Source organism: Pongo abelii, chromosome 8 (assembly GCF_028885655.2).
Source record: "Pongo abelii isolate AG06213 chromosome 8, NHGRI_mPonAbe1-v2.0_pri, whole genome shotgun sequence".
Classification (NCBI taxonomy): Eukaryota; Metazoa; Chordata; class Mammalia; order Primates; family Hominidae; genus Pongo; species Pongo abelii.
In genome coordinates this window covers 5,889,497-5,913,222 of record NC_071993.2, presented here as the reverse complement: position 1 = coordinate 5,913,222, position 23,726 = coordinate 5,889,497, and the positions used below count along the sequence as shown (strand labels likewise).

The 23,726-nt window shown below is 44.2% G+C and overlaps 1 protein-coding gene across 2 annotated transcripts in view; it reads left to right on the top strand.

The window, feature by feature from the left end:
- The first annotated feature begins 13,967 nt into the window (after positions 1 to 13,967).
- The window catches only part of GDI2 (GDP dissociation inhibitor 2), a 48,221-nt gene continuing 38,462 nt past the window's right edge, over positions 13,968 to 23,726 (top strand). Inside the window, exon 1 of one of the 2 annotated variants that reach the window (XM_009245094.4) lies at positions 13,968 to 14,229. In XM_009245094.4, the coding sequence (XP_009243369.1) occupies positions 14,185 to 14,229 (45 nt within the window). In that variant the 5' untranslated portion in view covers positions 13,968 to 14,184. 2 annotated transcript variants of the gene reach the window in all.

Below are 23,726 nucleotides of genomic sequence, written 5' to 3'. Positions count from 1 at the left end.
TGCGCCACTGCACTCTAGCCTGGGCAACAAGAGCAAAACTCTGTCTGAAAACAAAAACAAAAAAACAAAACAAAACAAAAACATATAACATGTATGCATCTTAAAATTTTACAATAACATTATTGTAAATGCATCTCATTCAGCTTCTTACTTGTCTCATGCAGTAACTATTTTCCAGCTTTCTCCTACACTGCTGCTACGTCGTGCTTTAGTCCTGATTGCTACAGGATTGTACATCGTATTTCACTTATCCATCCTTTTAGGAGGGACAAGTAGCTTACCTTTAACTCTGCTACGATATATTACACTAGAGTAAACATTTTAGCGTGTCTTCTTATGTGTCAGAAAATTTATTATTATTATTATTATTTTTGAGATGGAGGCTGGCTCTGTCGCTCAGGCTGGAGTACAGTGGCACAATCTGGGCTCACTGCAACCTCCGCCTCCCAGGTTCAAGCCATTCTTCCACCTCAGCTTCCCAAGTAGCTGGGATTAGAGGCACTCGCCACCATGTCCAGCTAATTTTTGTATTTTTGGTAGAGACAGGGTTTTGACATGTTGGCCAGGCTGGTCTCAAACTCCTGACCTCAGGTGATCCGCAAGCCTTGGCTCCCAAAGTGCTAGGATTATAGGCGTAAGCCACCCCACCCAGCCTATTTCTTTTTTATTTTTGAGACAAGTTCTTGCTGTGTCACTCAGGTTGGAGTGCAGTGGTACAATCACAGCTCACTAAAGCTTTGACCTCCGGGGCTCCAGTGATCCTCCTACTTCAGCCTCCTCAATAGCTGGGACTACAGGCATGTGCCACCATGCCTGGCTAATTTTTGTATTTTTTGTAGAGATGGGGTTTTGCCATGTTGCTCAGGCTGGTCTCGAACCATCTAGCCGCCTCAGCCTCCCAGTGTGCTGGGATTATAGGCATGAGCCACCACACCCAGCTAGAAAATTTATATTGGATATATACCCAAGAATAGGTTGTGGGGACATAGGATTTACACATATTAAATTTAAACTACCAGATTTATTTCCAAAACAGCCATGGCAATGAACATTTCTGAACCCTTAACATGTTAATTGGCGCTGGGACTCTCCCAGAGGAGAACAGAATATGCAAATTTATATGACCGCGGAACTCTTTCCTTGAAAAGCATCCTGAGGCTCTACTGCCTCAGAGAATGCTGGGAGATACTGCTGTTGATTAAGCAGGAATGGAGCACTGTTTGGGAGATGGGGAAAGATTAGTTTCTACTGAGTCATCTTTTTTTTTTTGGAGACGGCGTTTCGCTGGCTAGAGTGCAGTGGCGCCATCTCGGCTCACTGCAACCTCCGCCTCCCAGGTTCAATTCAAGCGATTCTCCTGCCTCAACCTCCTGAGTAGCTGGGATTATAGGCGTGCACCACCACGCCCGGCTAATTTTTGTATTTTTAGTAGAGATGGAGTTTCACCATGTTGGCCAGGCTGGTCTCGAACTCCTGACCTCGTGATCCACCCGCCTCGGCCTCCCAAAGTGCTGGGCTTACAGGCGTGAGCCACTGCACCTGGCCTGGAAAGATTAATTTATATTGAGCCATCTTTACTTTTTTTTTTTTTTTTTTGAGATGACGTCTCATTCTGTTACCCAGGCTGGGGTGCAGTGGCACCATCTTGGCTCACTGCAACCTCTACCTCCGGAGTTCAAGCGATTCTCCTGCCTCAGCCTCCCGAGTAGCTGGGACTGCAGGCACACGCCACCATGCCCAACTAATTTTTGTAGTTTTAGTAGAGATGGGGTTTCACCATGTTGGCCAGGATGGTCTGGATCTCTTGACCTTGTGATCCACCCAGCTCGGCCTCCCAAAGCGCTGGGGTTACAGGCATGAGCCTCTGTGCCTGATCGGAGCCATCTTGTTTTTAACCTAACAGGGTCGTGCTACATAACCTTCACTGCAGAGCGAGTCCTTATTTGCTGGCTAACGCAAAAACTTGCTTTTCTGTTATCTGGGAAAAGACAAAAATGTCATTTCTAATACTTTGTTGTTAATTTCTAATATGAGTCGAGACTCACCCTGGGATTTTTTTTCCACAGCTATGAGCAGGTGAGATTCAGTGATCAAAACTGTGACTATTCCAGTAAAACAGGCGCATTAGTTCACCAACTACTGATAAGAACAACAAGACTAGCATTCAGTTCAGACAAGCAGATAACACCATATTGTTACAAAGAAGAGGACTGATTTTAACTTTTTTTTTTTTTTTTTTAAGCCAGGGCCTTACTCCGCCACTCAGGCTGGGGTGCGGTGATCTTGGCTCACTGCAACCTCCACCTCCAAGGCTCATGCCATCCTCAAGTGATCTTCCCAACTCAGCCACCACACCCGGCTAATTTTTGTATTTTTTGTAGAGACGAGGTTTCATCATGTTGCCCAGGCTGGTCTTGAACTCCTGGGCTCGGGTGATCCACCCGCCTTGGTCTCCCAGAGTGCTGGGATTATAGGCATGCGCTACTGCACTTGGCCTGATTTTTAGATTTTTTTTTTTTTTTTTTTTTTTTTGAGACTGAGTCTTGCTCTGCTGCCCAGGCTAGAGTGCAGTGGCGCAATCTCAGCTCACTGCAACCTCCGCCTCCCGGGTTCAAGGGATTCTCTTGCCTCAGCCTCCCAAGTAGCTGGGATACAGGCATGCGCCACCATGCCTGGCTAATTTTTTGTATTTTTAGTAGAGATGGGGATTCGCCACATTAGCCAGGCTGGTCTCGAACTCCTGGTCTCAGGTGATCCACCCACCTTGGCCTCCCAAAGTGCTGGGATTACAGGCGTGAGCCACTGCACCCGGCCTGGCCTGATTTTAAGATTTTTACATAAAAAATAATAATTAGCTATCGAAGGTAAAATGGCTTTGAAAATTTATCAAGTGACAATCCAAAGTAGGATATGTGGAAGATAACCTGTCCTAACCATTAAATCAACCCGGAACTGAAACAGAACCTCTGTGAAGACAGGGCCCAATTCTCCTAGTTCAGAAAGGCCTAGCCCAGCACCTGGCACAGAGGAGACACAATAACAAAGTGTCGAACAAATAAATTTAAACATTGGATATTTTCAGTTTAAAGCCCTTATAGTGGAAGATTTTTGATTAAAAATTGTCTTCTCATATTCTGCTTATGTAAGATTAAATTTTTTTTTTTTTTTTTTTTTTTGAGACGGAGTTTCGCTCTTTCGCCCAGGCTGGAGTGCAGGGGCGCTATCTCAGCTCACTGCAACCTCCACCTTCTGGTTTCAAACGATTCTCCTGCCTTAGCCTCCTGAGTAGCTGGGATTACAGGTGCCTGCCACCATGCCCAGCTAATTTTTTTTGTATTTTTAGTAGAGACGGGGTTTCACCATGTTGGCCAGGCTGGCACTGAACTCCTGACCTCATGATCCGCCTGCCTTGGCCTCCCAAAGTGCTGGGATTACAGGCATGAGCCAACGTGCCCAGCTGGATTAAAAAAATTTTTTTTTTCTTTTTTTTTTGAGACAGAGTCTCGTCCCGTTGCCCAGGCTGGAGTGCAGTGGCAAGATCTGTACTCACTTCAACCTCCACCTCCTGGACTCAAGCAATTCTCAATTCTCCTGCCTCAGCCTCCCGAGTAACCGGGATTACAGGTGCTCACCACCAAGCCAGGCTAATGTTTGTATTTTTGGTAGAGACGGGGTTTCACCATGTTGGCCAGGCTGGTTTCGAACTCCTGACCTCAAATGACCCACCCACCTCAGCCTTCTAAAGTGCTGGGATTACAGGGGTGAGCCACCATGTCTGGCCTGGATTAAATTTTTTTAAAGATATGTAGATATCCTAAATACAGCTCTGGGAAAATGTCCCCTAAACCACCCAAGAGCCAGGGTACATAGAGTCAGGAGAGAAAGCTTCGTGTCTAGGATGAAGGACATGGAACTGACACCTGTATTAGGATATCTGTCCATCCTTTCCACAGGCGTGGATTTCTGGCAGCCATATTTCTGTCACATAATACTATTAATACCGGACTGATTAATTGAATCAGGTTGGATGCAGGCCCCAAGTTGGGCCAATCAGATTATCTCCTCTGGAAATTTGATACTGAATGATGAAAATCAAGCTAGTCTAGCTCAGTGTTTCTCCACCAAAGGCAATTTTTGCCCACTGGGGACACTGGCAATGTCTGGAAACATGATGATTTTCACAACTTGGAGGTGGAGTAGAGTGGGTGCTACTGGCATCCAGTGGGGAGAGGCCAGGGATGCTGCTAAACATCCTACAATGCACAGGACAGCCCCATGACAAAGAATGACCTGGGCTAAAATGTCAATTGTGTGAGGCTGAGAGACTTGGCTCTAGGTTTGAGCTCTAGGTTTGAGCAAGGGAAGCCGACAAAGTCAACCATAGAGAAAAAAGTCAAGAAGTTGCACAGAGAGGGGCTGAGCTTAGACACAGCGAGTTTTCTAGTGCCTGATTCCAGTTCCTTCCAGAGACCAGACTACATTTTTGCCCCTTTATTCTTCTAATAAATTATCTTTTATACCTAAGATAGCTGGATGTGGTTTTAGTTGACTTGTAATCAAAATCACTTTATTTATTTATTTATTTAGAGATGGAGTCTTGTTCTGTTGCCCAGGCTGGAGTGCAGTGGCATGATCTCAGCTCACTGCAACCTCCACCTCCTGGGTTTAAGTGATTCTCCTGCCTCAGCCTTCCGAGTAGCTAGGACTACGGGCGCCCGCCACCATGCTCGGCTAATTTTTGTATTTTTAGTAGAGACAGGGTTTCACCATGTTAGCCAGGCTGGTCTTGAATTCCTGACCTCAGGTCATCTGCCCACCTTGGCCTCCCAAAATGCTGGGATTACAGGCGTGAGCCAGGGCACCTGGCCCAAAATCACTTTAATTAACACAAGAAGTATTCAAGTGAATGAGTAAAGTGACATAAGAAACATTAAGGCCTGGGCAGCTTAGAGATCATTCTAGTCTTTAAGATGATACAAAGAAATTAAATGAAATAGTCAGTGGTCATTGCTTACCCATGATAGTCGTGCTAGAATGAGTTGAAGCTTTCTGAAGAGCAAATGCATGTGAGACATGCCTGCACCATGCTTACCAGTCTTTTGGGAATCAGGACACCTGGCTGACTCGCTCTGCCACTATGCACAAGCCCCACTCAATGCCACCAACTCCGAGTCCTTCTATACAAAGCGCCTCACAGAGCTGCTACCAATTACACACTTCCAGGTGATTTCTATTGGAATTGTATTTTCTATTTCCATGTGTATATCAGTTTAGGTGCTGATTTCATTCCCCTACGTACAGAAATTCAATAAACATTGTGTTCTATGGCAAATAATATAGTTTGGATATTTGTCACCTCCAAATCTCATGTGGAAATTTGGTCCCCAATGTTGGAAGTGGGGCCTGGTGGGAGGTGTTTTTGGATTGTGGGAACAGATCCATCATGCATGTCTCAGGGCCGTCCTCACGATCATGAATGAGTTCTTGTTATTAGTTCCTGCAAGAACTGGTTGTTGAAAAGAGACTGGCACCTTTGTCTTTCCCTTCCTTCCTCTCTCACTATGTGATCTCTGCACATGGCACCCCTTTGCCTTCTCCCAGGAGTGGAAGCTTCCTGAGGCTTCACCAGAAGCAAATGCTGGTGCCATGTTTCTTGTACAGCCTGTAGAACCATGAGCCAAATAAACCTCTTTTCTTTATAAATTACCCAGCTTCAGGTGTTCCTTCGTAACAACATAAGTGGACTAGAACTGCAAGCCACTGGAAATGGTCTTTAAAAAAAAAAAAATTCAAGTGTAAAAAAATTTATCAGGCAGCCTCCTGAACCAGAATAGGTTCAGAGCAACTCCTGGAAATGGTCTTTGATACTCAATTTTTTCCCACAAGTTATTTTTTCCTTTATCTAAATTGAAGAAATATTGTGAATGAATTCATTTGTCTACATGTATGTTTTCTTAATCATTTCGGAGTCATTGACCCTTTTGGGATAATGGAGCCTCTCTCTGAAAAAAATGCCTATCCATTACAATTATACTCAAGTTAGGAACCCCTGCATTAAATACTTTTTTTTTCTTTTTCTTTTTTTTTTTGAGACAGTCTTGCTCCGTCACCCAGGCTGGAGTGCAGTGGCACGATCTTGGTTCACTGCAACCTCCGCCTCCTGGGTTCAAGCGACTCTCGTGCCTCAGCCTCTCAAGTAGCTGAGACTACAGGGGTACACCACTGCACCTGGATAATTTTTTGTATTTTTAGTAGAGATGGGGTTTCACCCTATTGGCCAGGCCAGTCTCAAATTCCTGACCTTAGGTGATCTGCCTGCCTTGGCCTCTGGAAGTGCTGGGATTGCAGGTGTGAGCCACTGTTTCCGGCCCACTAAATACTTATTAACTGCCTACTCTGAGCTAGATGGTGATGGAAAAAAAAAAAAAAAAAGATGAATAATGTAGAGTTCTACCCCAGAGCAGCAAACACCCAGTTACAAGCCAGGGTGATATGTGGTAAGAGAATACTATGGGAACCCGGCATAGAGGAATTTCATCCAGATTAGGGGATCCAGGAAAGATCCCTGGGGGCTATGACATGTATACTGAGACTTCAAGCAAGCAGGAGAAAGCAAGGTCCACCCGGAGGATGGGGGCAGGGGTGGGTACATTCCAGACAGAGGGGAAAAACATGCAGAAGGGAAAGAGCATGGCAGGTGCATGGAACACAGAAGTGTTTGGTGTAGCCCAGCCAGTCATTGGTCTGTTGGTTCCCAGCTCCATTCTTGGTTTTGTCTGTATATCTGGGACTGAGAGCCTGCAAAACACATTTCCCAGATCCCTTTGCTAACTGGCTTCTGGCTAGGTGCTGCCAATGGAGGGCACTGGTGGAAGACTGGAGCCAGGAGGAAGAGAGACACCATGTCCCCTGCTTTGGTGGCACTGCCACTAGTGGTAGCAGCCACCTCAATGAGTGGGGACCCCGGGACCCAGCAATAGCTGTGGCAGGAGTCACTTCAGTAGCTTCAGAGACAGAAGGACTCTGGCAGTGGCAGTAATGGTGGTGGATGACTTCAGGTTCCATTGGCCTCAGCAGCACAATCATTGGGAAACACAAGCACAGGGCAACAGCAGTTTCCCTCTTGCTCCAGCCTAGAGTTTCAGGCAGTTCTACATCTGTGGGCAATCTCATTTTTTGCCCCTCCAGCTCTTTCAACAGTTTTGAAATCAATTCCCTACATTATCTCTGTTTAAAATACTTAAAGTAGTTCCTGTCTTTCTGACTGGATGCTGACTGATACAGCAACTGAATCAGAAACTATGATGAGTAGTTCCAGCTACTCAGGAGGCTGAGGTGGGAGGATCACTTAAGCCCAGGAGTTCAAGGCCAGCCTGGAAAACATAGTGAAACCCCATCTCAAAAAAAAAGAAAAAGAAAAAAATGAACATGATGAGGGGTGGAGGAGGGTTGCAGTGAGAGATTTGGTGGAATAGGTAATTCAAATCCAGATCACTCAAGTTCATACTAGGAAATGACCAGGTGTATGGACTTTATCCTAACAGCAATGGAGACCCGTGAAAGATCTTAAAGACATGGTCAACTTGGTCACTTTTGATTTTTATAAAGATCACTTGGGCTATAATACAGAGAACAGGTTTGAGCCACCTGAACTGAACACCAAATGTCCCAATAGGAAGCTGGGGCCAGGATCTAGGAGAGAACTTGGTGGTCTGCACTCGGGTTGTGGCAGTGAGGTTGAAGAGAAGGGACTGGAAGGATTTTTATGAGGTGGAATGGCCAAAATTTAATGCGGTACTGTGGCAGATTAAAGATGGCTACCACTGGGCACGGTGGCTCACGCCTGTAATCTCACCACTTTGGGAGGCTGTGGCTGGCAGATCACTTGAGGTTAGGAGGTTGAGACCAGCCTGGCCAACATGGTGAAACCCCGTCTCTACTAAAAATATAAACATTAGCTGGGTGTGGTGGCGTGTGCCTGTAATCCCAGCTACTCAGGAGGCTGAGGCACGAGAATTGCTTGAATTTGGGAGAAGGAGGTTGCAGTGAGCCGAGATTGTGCCACTGCACTCCAGCCTGGGCAACAGAGCAAGACTCCATCTCAAAAAATAAAAATAAAATAAAGATGGCTACCAATTTATTAATACTCTTCCAACGGAGAGACAGGCTCTACAGTTCTTCCATCTGAATTTCGGTGTGCACTGTGATTGCACTGACAAACAGAACAAGACAGAATTGACTCTGGGCCAGTTTCTGGGCCCAGGCCTTAAGAGATAAGCAACTTCCACTTCTTGTTTCTTTCAACACAACCACTCTGAGAAGTGCAAGCCAAACAGAGAGGCCACGCATAGCTGCTCTGGTTGACAGCCCCAGCTGAGCTCCCAGCCGATGGCCAGCCTCAGCTGTCAGCCACGTGGTTGTGCCATCTTGGATGTCCAGTCCAGTAAAACCTTCAGGTGACTGCAGCCCAGCCACTAACTGAAGCCGTCTGAAAGCCCAGGCAATTACCACCTGGGTGACCCATTCGATCCGTAAGAGATAATGATATGATGTGTTTTTTTAAGCTGCTAGTTTTTTTTTTGTTTGTTTGTTTTTTTCACTTAGGCCACTAAATTTTGGGGTGGTTTGTACACCAAAATAGAAAACCAGAATAGATGTGGAAGGAGAGAAAGACGGCAGAACCAAGAATGATATCTAGAATTCTGGTTTGAGCAGAAATAAAGACTGGAAGTAGGGCCAGGTGCTGTGCTCACACCTGTAATCCCAGCACTTTGGGAGGCTGAGGTGGGCGGATCACTTGAGGCCAGGAGTTCAAGACCAGCCTGGACAACATGGTGAAATCCTGTCTCTACTAAAAATATAAAAATTAGCTAGCCATGGTAGCTGGCGCCTGTAATCCCAGCTACTGGGGAGGCTGAGGCAGGAGAATCACTTGAACCCGGGAAGCGGAGGTTGTAGTGAGCCAAGATTCTGCCATTGCACTCCATCCTGGGTGACAAGAGAAAAACTCTGTCTCAAAAATAAATAAATAAAAAAAATAAAGACTGGGAGCAGACAAACAGTTTGTAGGGGATGGTTCTGGGTGAATGATCATAAGCTAGGAAATATATATTTTTGGAACTATATTAAAATTCCTTTCTAGAGATCCCATTATGTTCCCTCTGCAGCATTAGCTATCCAGGTTTTACACAGGTTTATGTTTTATAGATACCTATCTCTAAGACTCTTTAAAATATTAGTTTTAATATCTCTTCCTAGAAGAAAAGTTGTACTTCTCCAAAGTATCAAGGGGAACTGAGGCCTGGCGTGGTGGCTCACACCAGTAACCACAGTACTTATGGAGGTTGTGGTGGGCAGACTGCTTGAGCCCAGGAGTTCGAGACTAGTCTGGGCAACAAGGTGACACTCCATCTCTACCAAAAATACAAAAATTAGCTGAGAATGGTGGGCACATGCCTGTACTCCTAGCTACTCAGGAGGCTGAGGAGGGAGGATCACTTCAGCCCAGGAGGCTGAGGTTGCACAGAGCTATGGTTGTGCCACTGCACTCTGGCCTGGGCAACAGAGTGAGACCCTGTCTTAAAAAAGAAAAAAGGAAACTAGTACCAATATCATCATATTCAGTCCTTGTTGATCTAGGGCTCAACTTCCAAGTCCCCTATTCATTTGTCAAATATTTACTTATCCTCTACTAGTTGCTCAGCCCTTTACTGGGTGTCCAGGCTTCATATCCCTGCCTCTATGGAGTTTACATCCAATTTGAACAGCAAAGAACAAGTGAAGAAAATTACCCTCTAATAAGAGCAGTGAGAAACAAGCAGGGTACTGATAGAGAATGATGGTTGAGGGGAAAGCTGAGACCTAAGGAAGTGGAAAAAGTTAGCTGTATGAAGAAGTGCAGGGGGGAAGTGAGGGGTGGTAGCCATGGAACCAAGAGTACAAAGGCCCTCGGGTGGTTAAAGGCTTGACCAGATTCTAGGAACCGAAACACAAGCATGTTTGGGGTTTAATGATCAAGGAGCCAAGGAGCACTACAAAATAGAGTTGGAGAGACATACAGAGGCTAGATTAAGGTATTAGGTCATATTTAAGGATTTACAATGTATCCCTTTTTTTTTTTTGAGATAGAGTCTTGCTCTGTCTCCCAGGCTGGAGTGCAGTGGCGCCATCTTGGCTCACTGCAAGCTCTGCCTCCCAGGTTCCAGCAATTCTCCTGCCTCAGCCTCCTGAGTAGCTGGAATTACAGATGTGCACCACCACACCAGGCTAATTTTTGTGTTTTTAGTAGAGACAGGGTTTCACCATGTTGGTCAGGCTGGTCTCGAAATCCTGACCTCACGTGATCTGCCTCAGCCTCCCAAAGCGCTGGGATTACAGGCGTTAGCCACCATGCCTGGCTAGGATCTACAATGTATTATAAGTGCAAAAGATATACAGAAGCCTGAACATGATCTGATGCGTGTTTTTAGAAATAATGGACAGAACAGATAGGAAATGAGGAAAAAGAGAGGGGAAAAAACCTGTTGAGAAACTGCCACGGTGGTGCAGGAGAGAAAAAGATGGTCTGGGCTGAGGTTCGCTCTCATTTTCTTTCCTTAGATTAAATCTCTCCTTTTCAAAGTGCAGATGGATGCTTAGTAAAAACAGATCAGCAAACAGTTATTCCCATGTACCCAAGTATAAATAAGACTCCATGGATTCCTGCTTTGCATAAAGATTTGAAATACTTTATTTTTTTGAGATGGAGTCTGGCTCTGTCACTCAGGCTGGAGTGCAGGGGCGCGATCTTGGCTGACTGCAACCTCAGCCTCTCGGGTTCCAGTGATTCTCCCACCTCAGTCTCCCGAGTAGCTGGGACTACAGGCATGTGCCACCACACCTGGCTAATTTTAAGATTTGAAATATTTTAAAGATTGATGGTGTCTTGGTTTGATCGTGGGTTTTGGCACCAAAAAATAAAATTAAAAATAAAGATTGATGTTTACCACTCATCTTCACCAACCAACCTACTTCCCCTAAACCTAAGGTTTCACTCTAGCAGGAACTACCATCTGTGGCATGAGATCAACTCAACCAATTAGTGGCTTTCAAGCCTCTTCACCTTAAGCAGTATTTGTCATCTACAGGTCCCCTTGCAACTGGAATGGGTGGGGTGGAAGATCCAAGAAAAAGCACAGAATTTTCTTTTTTTGAGACAGGGTTTTGCTCTGTTGCCCAGGCTAGAGTGCAGTGGGATCATCATGGCTGACTGTAGCCTTGACCTTCCTGGGCTCAAGTGATCCTCCCAGCTCAGCCTCCTGAGTAGCCAGGACTGCAGGCTCATGCCACCATGCCCAGCTTTTTTTTTTTTTTTTTTTTTGAGATGGTGTCTCGCTTTGTCACCTAAGCTAGAGTGCAGTGGCACGATCTTGGCTCACTGCAACTTCTGCCTCCTGGGTTCAGGCAATTCTCTGCCTCAGCCTCCCGAGTAGCTGGGATTACAGACGCCTGACACCATGCCCAGCTAATTTTAGTAGTTTTAGTAGAGACAGGGTTTCACCATCTTGGGACAGGTTGGTCTTGAACTCCTGACCTCGTGATTCACCTGTCTCGGCCTCCCAAAGTGCTGGAATTACAAGTGTGAGCCACTGCGCCCAGCCTGCCCAGTTTTTTTTTTTTTTTTTTTTTTTTTTTTTTTTTTGTTAAGACAGAGTCTCACTCTGTCACCCAGGCAGGAGTGGAGTGGCACGATCTCGGCTCACTTCGGCCTCGGTCTCCCGGGTTCAAGCGATTCCTCTGCCTCAGCTTCCCGGGTAGCTGGGACTACAGGCACATGCCACCATGCCCGGCTAATTTTTGTATTTTTAGTAGAGATGGGGTTTCACCATATTGGCCAGGCTGGTCTCAAACTCCAAACTCCTGACCTTGTGATCCGCCTGCCTTAGCCTCCCAAAGTGCTGGGATTATAGGCGTGAGCCACCGTACCCGGCCTCCAGCTAATTTTTTTATAGGGACGGTGTCTCTGTTACCTAGGCTCTACAGCACAGGCTGGTTTCGAACTCCTGGCCCCAAGTGATCCTCCCATCTCAGCCTCCCAAAGTGTTAGGATTACAGGCGTGAAGCATTGTGCCTGGCCCAGGTACAACATTTTAGATGCACTCAGTCCATTAAGACTCAGTCCAGGTTTGATTGTTACTGTCCTTCTGTTGGGCCATAGGGCCTGTACTGCGAACTAAAATGAACTTCAGTGTTAAGTAAGGAAGGGATCCTTATTAGCCTTAAATTCAATTCCCTTATCTCAGTGTCTAAGTTTCTCACAACTCTGAGTGTTGATAAAATAGTCTTCACCTAAAACATGGTTAACATAATTCAGTTGACATGCTTAAATTTCTCTTCAACAGTTAGAGGCTGATGGCAATTGTGAAAAAAGCTCTGTACTGTTATTGCTAATTTAAAAAAAAAGGGTCAGTAGTCAGGTGTGGTGGCCTGTACCTCTTGTCCCTGCTACTCGGGAGACTGAGGTGGGAGGATGGCTTGAGCCCAGATCAAGGCTGCAGTGAGGCATGATTACACCGCTGCACTCCAGCCTGGACGACAGGGTGAGATTGTCTCAGAAAAATAAAAAAAAAAAAGGGTATTTCATATGGGTTCAAAAATATAGGTAGTATGACCCCCTGATGACTTGAAGACAGAGCAACAGAAGGACCCTCTTTAGTCATCATTAGCTTAGCCAAAAGAAAAGTCAGTTACACTCACTGTTCCATAATCAGTTGTATGGTCAACTGTGCACTAATTAATTTGGTCACAGATATATACAATCAAATTAAAGTTGAATGTAAATTTAAACTTTACTTTTGCTTTCTTCTCCCCTCCACCCCAGAAAGATCCATGGTCCAATATAACATACCTTCTTCAAGTATTTATGGGGTAAGAAACATTTTAAAAAGTTGTTACATTCCTCTATCTTAATGATTTAAATATGAGCAAGTTCGGTCTATCAAGGCAGGCTCTGAATAGCTACTATCGAAAAGTATTTGAGGAGTTCTTGAATGCCAAATCTTCATTGTCTGCTGACTCTGCAGATTTATCACGTGCTGAAAACACAGGTTTTCCAACTGTCAACGCCTTTACGAAATTCACCTGCTTAGGCTTTCGTGGCATCTGCCTCTTGGAGCTGAGAACACAGCTTCTGCTTACACCTGTGTCCTCAATGAAGCTAGAGATTCCTAAGAGAATTCTAGAAAAAGAGGAGGGGGGTAGAAGGCAAGCAAGGAACAGTTTCTAAGCTTAGGGCCTAAACCTTTGCATACCAGGATCAGCTACCACGTTTACAGCGGCTTTAAGTTACAGCCCTCGGTAGGTGCAGATCGGCTTTCCAATGAAACCTGGCCTTCACTTTCATCTCTGTTAAGGGTTACTTTTTCAAAAGAAGCCACTTTTCCTCCTACCAATTTCCTAAAGCGCCCACCGGCAACGCACCAAACAAGGAGGGCACAGAGCGGGAAACAGGACACGTGTGATTTCCGAACTCTTCCCGGCGGGCTCCGGGCCCCGGCGAGCCGAGCCCCGCGGGAAGAACCAAGGCCGCCACCCCCGAGAGGCGGCCCGGCCCGCGTTCCTCGCCCACGTGGCCGCCGCACGCGCCCGCTCAAAGTCCAAGGGCGGCGATCCGGCTCTGGGACCTTGGACCGAGCGAGCTCCCGCCCCGACGGCGGGAGTCAGAACTGTGGTGGCCAGCAGTCCCCGCCCGCGGCCCCGTGCACCTCCACCCCGGCCCGCGCGCCGCCTCCCGGACCACCGTGGCAGAGGCCGCAAGGGGAACCGGAAACCAAAATGGCGATGCCCCGCCCTTTTCCTCTCGCGAGAGGCGGGGAAGTAAAAAAAATTGTGCGAGCGACGGCGATGTAGCCAATTAGAGTGCCGGGAGCGCCTGATTGGCGGCCCTCCCGGCGCCTGCAGGCCCCGCCCCGGCTGCGGAGGCTCAGTCACAGCCCTCCCCTCCCCGCCCCCTCCCCTCCTCTCCCCGCCCGGTTCTTCTCTTCCCGTCTGAGGTGGCGGCCGGTCTCGCCTTGTCGCCAGCTCCATTTTCCTCTCCTTTCGCTTCCACTTTCCTTCGCGCCGAAAGCGCCTCCCAGCCTCGTAGGGTGGTCACGGAGCCCCTGCGCCTTTTCCTTGCTCGGGTCCTGCGTCCGCGCCTACCCCGCCATGAATGAGGAGTACGACGTGATCGTGCTGGGCACCGGCCTGACGGTGGGCGCCGGGACTGAGGGGCCGGGGCTGAGCAGCCGGGGCGGGCGCACCCCCGGCTCCTACACAGCCCGCGGGTCGCAGCTTCTCGGGGGTCTCGTTCTGCCGTCAGCTGTAGTTTTCGGGACGGGAGTCGTGGCTGGGGGCGCGGGCAGTTTCGGGGGCGCCCCGCGTCCCGGGGCGAGCGGGCGGCTCCCAGTGTGAGGGGCAGGCGGGGAAATGGAGATGCGGGCCGCGAGGCTCGGGGCGGGGTAACGGCGGAGCCCGGCCTCTGCGTTTGCCCCCAGCGGAAGCAGAGGGGAGGGAGAAGACTGCCCGGGCCGAGGCTCCCGCTCCCCGGTTTGGGCCGGTGACCTCTCCCGGTTGGAAACCAGCACCCGACGCGGAGGAGACGGTGCAGGCCTCGCGGTTGCATTTCCTATTCCGCCTCGGCCGCTGCCCCGGGTCAGTCTGGCTGCCAAAGCCGAGTACGGGGTTTCCTGACAAGTCTTGGATAATCACTGCTTCGGAACTGCTAGGGCTTGATTAACTTACATTTTTGGAGAAAACGCGGAAATTAGTCTTTTAATCCTTTTCCCCCACTGCTAATAAGAAGTATTGTTGAATCCTTTTAGCCACCCTGCCTTCTCACTTACTGAGCATCTGTAGAATTGGAATTGAGTTTTTTCAAAACTTGTCTATCAAATGCTTTCGCACCTGATCTTCGCCGCCTTTTCCTTTTGTTTGGTGGGTTGCCTGCCTCCTTTGTCTCTTCTGGACTGTTTTCCCCTAAGAATTGGACTGGTGATGGATTGCTAAAGGCCAAGTTCTCTGTACTCCGAAGCTTTCTTCAGGGAGTTGGAAGATAATAACAACATGAAGAATGCATTGTAATATATGAATGCAAAGTGTACCTAATATCATGGTATATTGATTTTCCTGGTTATCTGTTCCTAAAGGAACTTTAGGTAATCTGTAGATAATGCAGGCAGGTTCTGTAGTTTGTACTTTTTCTGTTTTTTTTTTTTTTTTTTTTTAAAATGAAGACTGTTCATCTTGCAAAAGAATTCACTTTGGAGAAAACCATTTTAACTATCAATTTTTGGGGAAATTTGAAATTCTAACCTTGGGGTGCTTGATCATAATTAAGATGAATACTGATGTAAATCTTGTGTATCCTATGTACTCTGACTTCAAATTCCTGAGTCATTTAATGTAGACTTCCACTTCAAATTTTTTGAAATTTATTATAATCTCTCAGGATCAAACTAATTTTTTTTTTTTTTACAGGTAACATCCCAAAATAAAACTTTTAGATGTCTCTAGGCAAGAGAAAACCTTCGAACTTTTATTTGGCTAATTTTTTAGGAAAGGTTTGTGAAGAATTAGAATGGTGTTTTTCTGGTCTGTCATTTTTCTGTTTATAGTTACATGCAATTATTAGAGAATATTTATTCTGAATACTTTGTTATGTTTGACCAATCCAGGAATAATCCTGTGTCTGTCTTTGAAAAGCTGGAAGACTGTTGGATGCCTTAATGAATAGGCCCTACCCGCTGCACGTTTTGTGTTTTATTTTTTTTTAAGTGCCTAATTGGGATTCCAAGCTGAGCTTAGTAGTTTGTGGTGGATTTTGCCCGTTGGAATGGGTAGTGTTGCTGCCAGCGTGTTTTAAGAGCCGGTTGGTTCCACCGTTTTTCTATGGTTGTTGCTGGTCTTTCAGATTTGCTCACAATTGAGGTCAGTTGAGTATGGACGAGTGAGTGCAAATCCACCATCATGCAGGCTTCCACAAGCCTCGTTCACGTCACTTTGTATCAAAGATGGTGAAACAGTCTTTTTATATAACAAGTTAAGATAATGCACTTTGTTTAAATTGTCATTTGGATTGTGAACTCTTTGATGAATGGTAGATGCATACTTAACTAGAAATCAGACCTGTTTCTGCTGTCATTTTGTAGCTGTGATAACTTTAATCTCTGTGAGCCTTCCTAAGTTTTCTGAGATGTTCTTTGATAATTATATCAATTCAGGACAATCACATTATTACCATCATTGATAGGAGTAGGGATGACAGGATGATTTTGATAATGAGAAATCATATATCCTTATTTTTAGTGTTACCAGGAATTAGATGATTAAAAATTAGAAGAAGAGAAAACCAAAGTTAGCACTCAATTAACTTTTGAATGTCTGGAGTTTATTAATTTTCTTAAAATTTACTTTATATTTAGTGCCTGAGACTTAAGAACCTAAAAAAAGGCAAGTACTTTCAGTGCTAGGAACTTGCTACTTTTAAAGAAGTGTAAGGAAGTGCTGGAGTTGCTGCGTTGCTAGTGCTGCCATTGTTTGTATGAGTTGTTAAGTCTAAGCTCATAATCACAAATATTGATAGTAATTTTAATCAAGAAGATACAAAACGATTTGGTATAAAGGAGTAAAATCTTCATTCTGTGTGTGAAAGAAATGGAATATTCCACACAATTGAATTTTCTAAGAAACTAAAGGTTATCTCTAAAGAGCACAGCTTTTGCATAATGCCTAAATGCTGTCACAACTTCTTTAACAAACTAAGAAACATAATTTACTTGATAACTAAGATTTCACATAGTGAAGATTAATTTTTGTGTTATGCTCTAACATGGTGAAGCCATGAAGACCCCGCCAGCTTTGTAGGAAGTTTTGCCCCCTTTACTCTCAGGCTGCTCTGCTTTTTGAGCTCTTCAGTTTACTCTTCATATTTTTTCCCTCTATCTTACTTTACTGTTAGGCTGGCAACATTTACTTTTCTCTGCTTTCAGCATGTGTAGGCAGCCTCTCACCACATAATTTGCACATAGTTCACTATGGACTTGGAAATAAATTCATGAGTCTTGTTAGACATAGTAGATTAAAAAAATAAGAGTAACTAGTTCCACAGCTGTTTGTGCTTCCCACAGGTTTTTTCTTCCCATTTTTTGTTTTGTTCTACACAGTAAGGATTTATGAATAGAAATATATACTTCAGTGATGTATACCAGATGATTCTCAGCATCATGTGTTTAAAAACTTGCTTTACATCCCAGATACTTTTCCTCATTTCTCTTTATCAAAATTTTGTGATTTCAGATTCAGAGAAGGTTTTGTACTTGATTTTAAAATTCTGAACTATAATTCAGATTGCCTCTTGGATTTGCTTAATCTTTGATTTGCTCTTTGAGAGTTCTTGCTTATAGCTGTGTTAGAGTTCTGTAGACAAAGGACTTTCTATTCACTACAGTAGTGAGCATAGGATCAATATTTGCAAATGCTGTTACACTTGGGAGCTGTGTTGTAGGCAGTTTAAACCAGCGTTAAGCATCCTGGCCAAAAGAAAATACAAGTGAAATTAGACATATTTTAGCATGTAGAGATGACAATAGTGTGACATTGGGTTTTAAAGACCACTGGTAGATGTTCACATGCATGATACACTGCAATTACCTCTGTCTTCCCTCTCATGGTACCTGATTGGAGACTGTTACTGGAGTAATAGTTTCAGTTTCAGTTATTTAAACCCAGTGACTATTGTGATCAGTTATGGGCAGTAAAAAGGTAAACACAGAACCTGTCTATAAGTAGCTTGTTCTCGTGTTGGAGAGTAACTAATAAGAATTAGTATGAGAAAGCATTAAGTCCCCTAAGAGGTGCACTTATATGAGTTCGGACAGGGAATCAGGAAAACCTTCGTAAAGAAGGAGATATTTAGCTCGCTTTAAAAAAAAATTGGCAAGCTTTGAATGGAGGAATGATTTTTTAGGCAGAGAGCAGTCAGTGTAAGTCAATGCTAAGTCAAGGATGTATGTAGGGAATGGGGAGTGGTTTGTTTTGCTTGAAACAGAAGGTTTGGAGAGAGATTCTAGGCTAAGAAATGTGAAAATTATCTTCAAGACAGTGAGAGAGGACTTTGAGCAGGAGAGTGATATAATTAGCCACATTTCAAGAGAAGGTGTCTTTTGACAGTGTTTTTTTTTTTTTTGAGATGGAGTCTCGCTCTTTTGCCCAGGCTGGAGTACAGTGATGTGATCTCGGCTCACCGCAACCTCTGCTTCCCAGGTTCAAGCAGTTCTCCTGTCTCAGCCTCCCCAGTAGCTGGGATTACAGGTGCCCGCCACCATGCCCAGCTAATATTTGTATTTTTAGTAGAGACGGGGTTTTGCCATATTGATCATGCTGGTCTCGAACTCCTGACCTCAGGTGATCCACCCGCCTAGGCCTCCCAAAGTGCTGGGATTATAGGCGTGAGCCAACGCGCCTGGCTGACAGTTTTTAATGAGATGCATTAGAGGGGCAGAGTCATTTAAAGAAACATTCTCCATAAAACAGCCATTTTTATTATGTTGCTGTAAGATATATGCCATTGAAATGAACTGATTTAAAGTTTTCTGGTTAATTTCTCATGTTTCTAGGTAAGTAGTTTTGAAAAGGCACTTTAATATTAGTTATTAGATACTTTGTACTCCTGATCATATTTGTGTGTGTGTGTATGTATTTGTAGTTTTGTTTTTTTTTTTTTTTTTCATAACAACAATACTTTTTATTTCTGAGACAGAGCTCTCTGTTACCCAGGCTGGAGTGCAGTGGTTCAATCTCAGCTCACTACAACCTCTGCCTCCCCGGTTCAAGTAATTCTCCTGCCTCAGGCTCCTAAGTGGTTGGGATTACAGGTGCTCACCACCACGCCTGGCTAATTTTTTTGTATGTTTAGTAGCGATGGGGCTTCACCATGTTGGCCAGGCTGGTTTTGAACTCCTGACCTCAGGTGATCTGCCTGCCTCAGCCTCCCAAAGTGCTGGGATTACAGGTGAGAGCCACCGCACCCAGCCCATAGCAGAACTGTAAAATGCGGTAGGATTTGATAGGGTGTAGAGGATTTTTTGTTTGTTTGTTTTTGAGACAGGGTCTCAGTCTCTCACCCAGGCTGGAGTGCAGTTGTGTGATCACAGCTCACTGTAGCCTCAACCTTCCAGGCTCAAACAATCCTCCCACTTCAGCTTCCCAAGTTAGCTGGAACTACAGGAGGCATGCAGTTTGGGTATTTTTTGTAGAAATGGAGTTTTGCCATGTTGTCCAGGCTGGTCTCAAACTCCTGGGCTCAAGCAGTTCTCCTGCCTTGTCCTCCCAGAGTGTTAGGATTACAGGCGTGAGCCACCTTGCCCAGCCAGAGTATAGAGTTTAGTTTGTCACTAGGAAGGTGTATCAAAATATTAATAAATTTTGGTTCTATTCCCTTCCAAGTCTAAATTGCTCTGTAATTGGGGTTGGGGGGTGGGCATTAATTTTTCAGCATACTATTGTTACTGGCCATGGAAACACCATTTAGGTGTAACAATTCATATATAGAAATTCCATTCAGCCTCTTCAGGTGCTTTGTCTAATATGTTTGGGTGTTGTCCAAATGAGTTATTCTGTTTTTGATTATTGCAACTCTGGTGTTATGTGTAGGGTGCTGAAGGAAGAGAACATCAGTATCGCTGATGGTTCTGTCCCCCAGCTCCACATCCACATATCTACACATACTAGCACTTTGGTGCAATTAAATATTAAAAATCATTTTGGCTGGTTACCTCTTTTTATGTAGGAGAACATCAAGTGCCAGGTGGGTGGCAGATGCTAGTGTCATACAGAACTTGGATTCTGAAGATGGTTTTATAGTCTTAGTGATTTTGGACGTGAATATGTATACTTATCCTGCTTAGGTCATTTGTAGGTGAGTTTGAAGTTACAGTGGGTACTCTTACCTGTTACATTTACAACTCATATGTTGGTGAATATTCATTCACATACAAGTTTCCTGGTTAAAGTTAGCAGTATACTTGACGTACATGATAGATGGACCAGCTTTTCTAGTGTGAAAAAGAGAAGCTTAGTTTTTATGGCTTTAATGTGCTTTGTTTGTGAACATTGTGTATTTACCAGATAGGTTGTAGTAGAATTTAATTTTGAGCTGGTAATTTTGGAAAAATATTAAAATTTTAGGATCATTAATATATACTCTGTGCCCAGATATGACTGATAAATTGTATCAATGAATTAATGACTTCACCCATGTTTTAAAACAAAGTTTATTATGTTTGTGCTATTATATATTCTTTTAGCAGTGTGGAAGCAGTCTTTTGTAATAGTTGGGTATAGAGGAACCAGTGGGCCTGCAGATTTTTTATTAGCTTTAGTTAGCTCTTGTCATATTGGCTCTAAGTGGTGCCTTTGAAGGTAGTTGCTGTCAGCTCTTTGGATTCGGCCACATCTTTAAATTACTGGGCCCTTTATTTTAGGCCTCAGTGCTTGCTTTACGGCCATAGTCCAGTGGGTCATGCTTAGTGTGAAAGGTTATATATATAGAAGCTGTGCAGCACTCTAATTTGCTTGCTGAGATTTTGCTTTCAAAAGTTGAACCCTGCAGTCTACTTTTGTCAGCTGAGAATGTAACTGTTCTTCCTCTGCTGTGTCATAACTTATTTTTAAGATAGTAAATATTTTATTTTCATATGTGGAACTGTATGTTGGTGCTGCTTTAGGTTGTTTTCTTCCCCCACCCCCCAAAAGTAAATTGTTTTAGTCAGTATTAGGGTTGATTTTTGTAGTTGTAAAATACCTTCATTTCCTTTTATGAAGACATAATGAAGAAAGTGAAAAGGCAGGCCATAGAATGGAAGAAGATAATTGCAGTACCTGTAACTAATAAAGGATTTATATATAGTGTATAAAGTACTTTTATAAAGCAGCGAGAAAAAGCCCATTTAAAAAATGGGGAAAAATTTTGAATAGGCACTTATCATAAGTGCCTTATCACTTAGCTTGATCATCAGTAAACTGTTTTTTTTTTTGTTGTTGTTTTTTTTTTAAATTTTCTTTTGTAGAGATGGGGGTCTCACTGTGTTGCCTGGGCTGGTGTTGAACTCTTGGGCTTAAGCGATTCTCCCACCTTGGCCTCCCAAAGGGCTGAGATTATAGGCACCATGCCCGGTCCCTAATCATTAATCAACTATTTAAAAAGTGTTCAACCTTATTTGTCCTCAGGAAATGCAAATTAAATCACTTCTTAACTAGAATGGCTAAAATTAAAAAGACAACAGTGTAAGTGGTCAAGGATTTGAAACAGTGGGGACTTTCACTGCGGACAAAAGTGTAAATTGGTACAACCGTTTTTGGAAAGCTGTTTGGTAATATCTGTTGAAGTTGAATGTATTTATACTCTTCTTGATATATAACAGAAATGTACACTTAGAAGACACATGTGAGAATGTTCATAGAGCATTATTTGTAATAGTGAAAAACTGGAAACTATCCAAATATCCACCAGGAGTAAAATGGAGAAGTAAATTGTGGTATAGTCATTCAGTGGAATCATCTACAGCTGTGTTACCCAACGTGTGCTGCATAGATCAGCTGCATCTGTAACACCTGAGAATTTGCCAGAAATGGAGAAGTTTAGGGGCCCCAACTCGGATATTACACAGAATCAGAATCTACAGTTTAACAGGATCTCCAGGTTATTCTTATGTATAATAAAATTTGCAAACACAGCTTTAGTAATTCTTGAAATTGGTCCTGGACCAGCATCATCAGTATCACCTCATCTGCATCAGTGGTGGCTGACACCTGTAATCCCAGCACTTTGGGAGGACAAGGCAGGAGGATTGCTTGAGCAAACCTTGCTTTGCAAGCCCAAGGCTGGGCAACATAGTGAGATCCCTGTTGCTACAAAAAATTAAAAAATTAGGCAGGCGTGGTGGCACATGTCTGTAGTCCCAGCTTCTCAGGAGGCTGAGGTTGGAGGATCTCTTGAGCCTGGAGGTTGAGGCTACAGTGAGCCATGATCACACCACTGCACTCCAGGCTGGGCAACGGAGTGAGACCCTGTCTGCTCCCTGCCAACTTTTTTTTTTTTTTAAAGAGCAAATTCTCAGATCCAACCTCAGACCTACTAACTCAGAAGCTCTGTAGATGGGGCCTAGCAGTCTGTTTTTTCAAGCCTTGCAGGTGATGTGGATACAACCTGAAGTTTGGAAATCTGCGTAGAATTTACATTTCTAACAAGTTGGCAGGTGATGCCAAGTCAGGAACCACACTGAGATGCCCTGCTTGCAGGGTTAGCCATACACTCTGAAAAGCTCCAGATAGTAGCCAGGCACCATGGTTCACGCCTGTAATCACAGTACTTTGGGAGGCCGACGCAGGTGGATCATGAGGTCAGGAGTTTGAGACCAGCCTGTCCAAGATGATGAAACCCCATCTGTACTAAAAATACAAAAATTAGCTGGGCGTGGTGGTGCACACCTGTAGTCCCAGCTACTTGGGAGGCTGAGGGAGGAGAATCGCTTGAACCCAGGAGGCGGAGGTTGTGGTGAGCTGAGATCGTGCCATTGCACTCCAGCCTGGGCAACAAGAGAGAAACTCTGTCTTTAAAAAAAAAAAAAGAAAAGAAAAGCTCCAGATAGTAAATATTTTAGGTTATATAGATTTTCTGGTCTCTCTCACAGCTGCCCAACTCTGTTGTGGTACTAGGAAAACAGCCATAAACAGTATGTACATGAACAGATACGGGTATTTACCAATAAAACTTAACAGAAATAGCTTTCAGGCTGGATTTGTCTCATCTCTGGGGAACTTTGCTCTATAGCAATGAGCATAAATAGACCACCCACAAAACATGAAAGAATCTTGAAACATGTTGCATAATGTCAGACGCAGAAAGTTAATACACGTGATTACATTTTTAGAGTTCAGAAGCGGGCAGAACAAATCTTTGCTATTAGAGATTATGAGAGTGCTGGGGGATGGTGGTGGTTATGATTGGAATAGGGCATGAGGGCCTTCTGGAGTGCTCAGAATGTTTTGTTTCTTGAGCTAAAGAAAGAATGATTCAGGCTGGGCGTAGTGGTTCATGCCTGTAATCCCAGCACTTTGGGAGGCCAAGGTGGGCAGATCACTTGAGGCCAGGAGTTCAAGACCAACCTGGCCAACATGGTGAAACCCCATCTCTACTAAAAATACAAAAATTAGCCAGGCGTGATGGTGCATGCCTATAATCCCAGCTACTCAGGAGGCTGAGGCAGGAGAATAGCTTGAACCTGGGAGGCGAAGGTTGCAGTGAGCCAAGATCGCACCACTGCACTCCAGTCTGGGCGACAGGGTGAGACTCCTATCTCAATAAAAAAAAAAAAAAAGAAAAAATGATTCACACTCCTATAGTGAAATTGGAACCTCATGGTAAGTAATTTAAGACATTTAAAAATACTAAATGAATAGATACATTATGGAAGAAAACTTGAAATTTGTGTGAATTTTAAAAATACGAGTTTCAAAGTCAAATAGACTTGTAGAGAATAAGATTGTTCTTTGACATCTAGGGTCCTTTGGATAAATTTGAGAAATATTAAAGATTTATAAAGATACATGGAATTTCCTTTGTCTCTTTAAGAAATAAAGCACTGATCACCAAAACCCTTTTTGAGTGATTATATGCCCCATCCCTGTGTTTCTTCACATTAATTGTATTA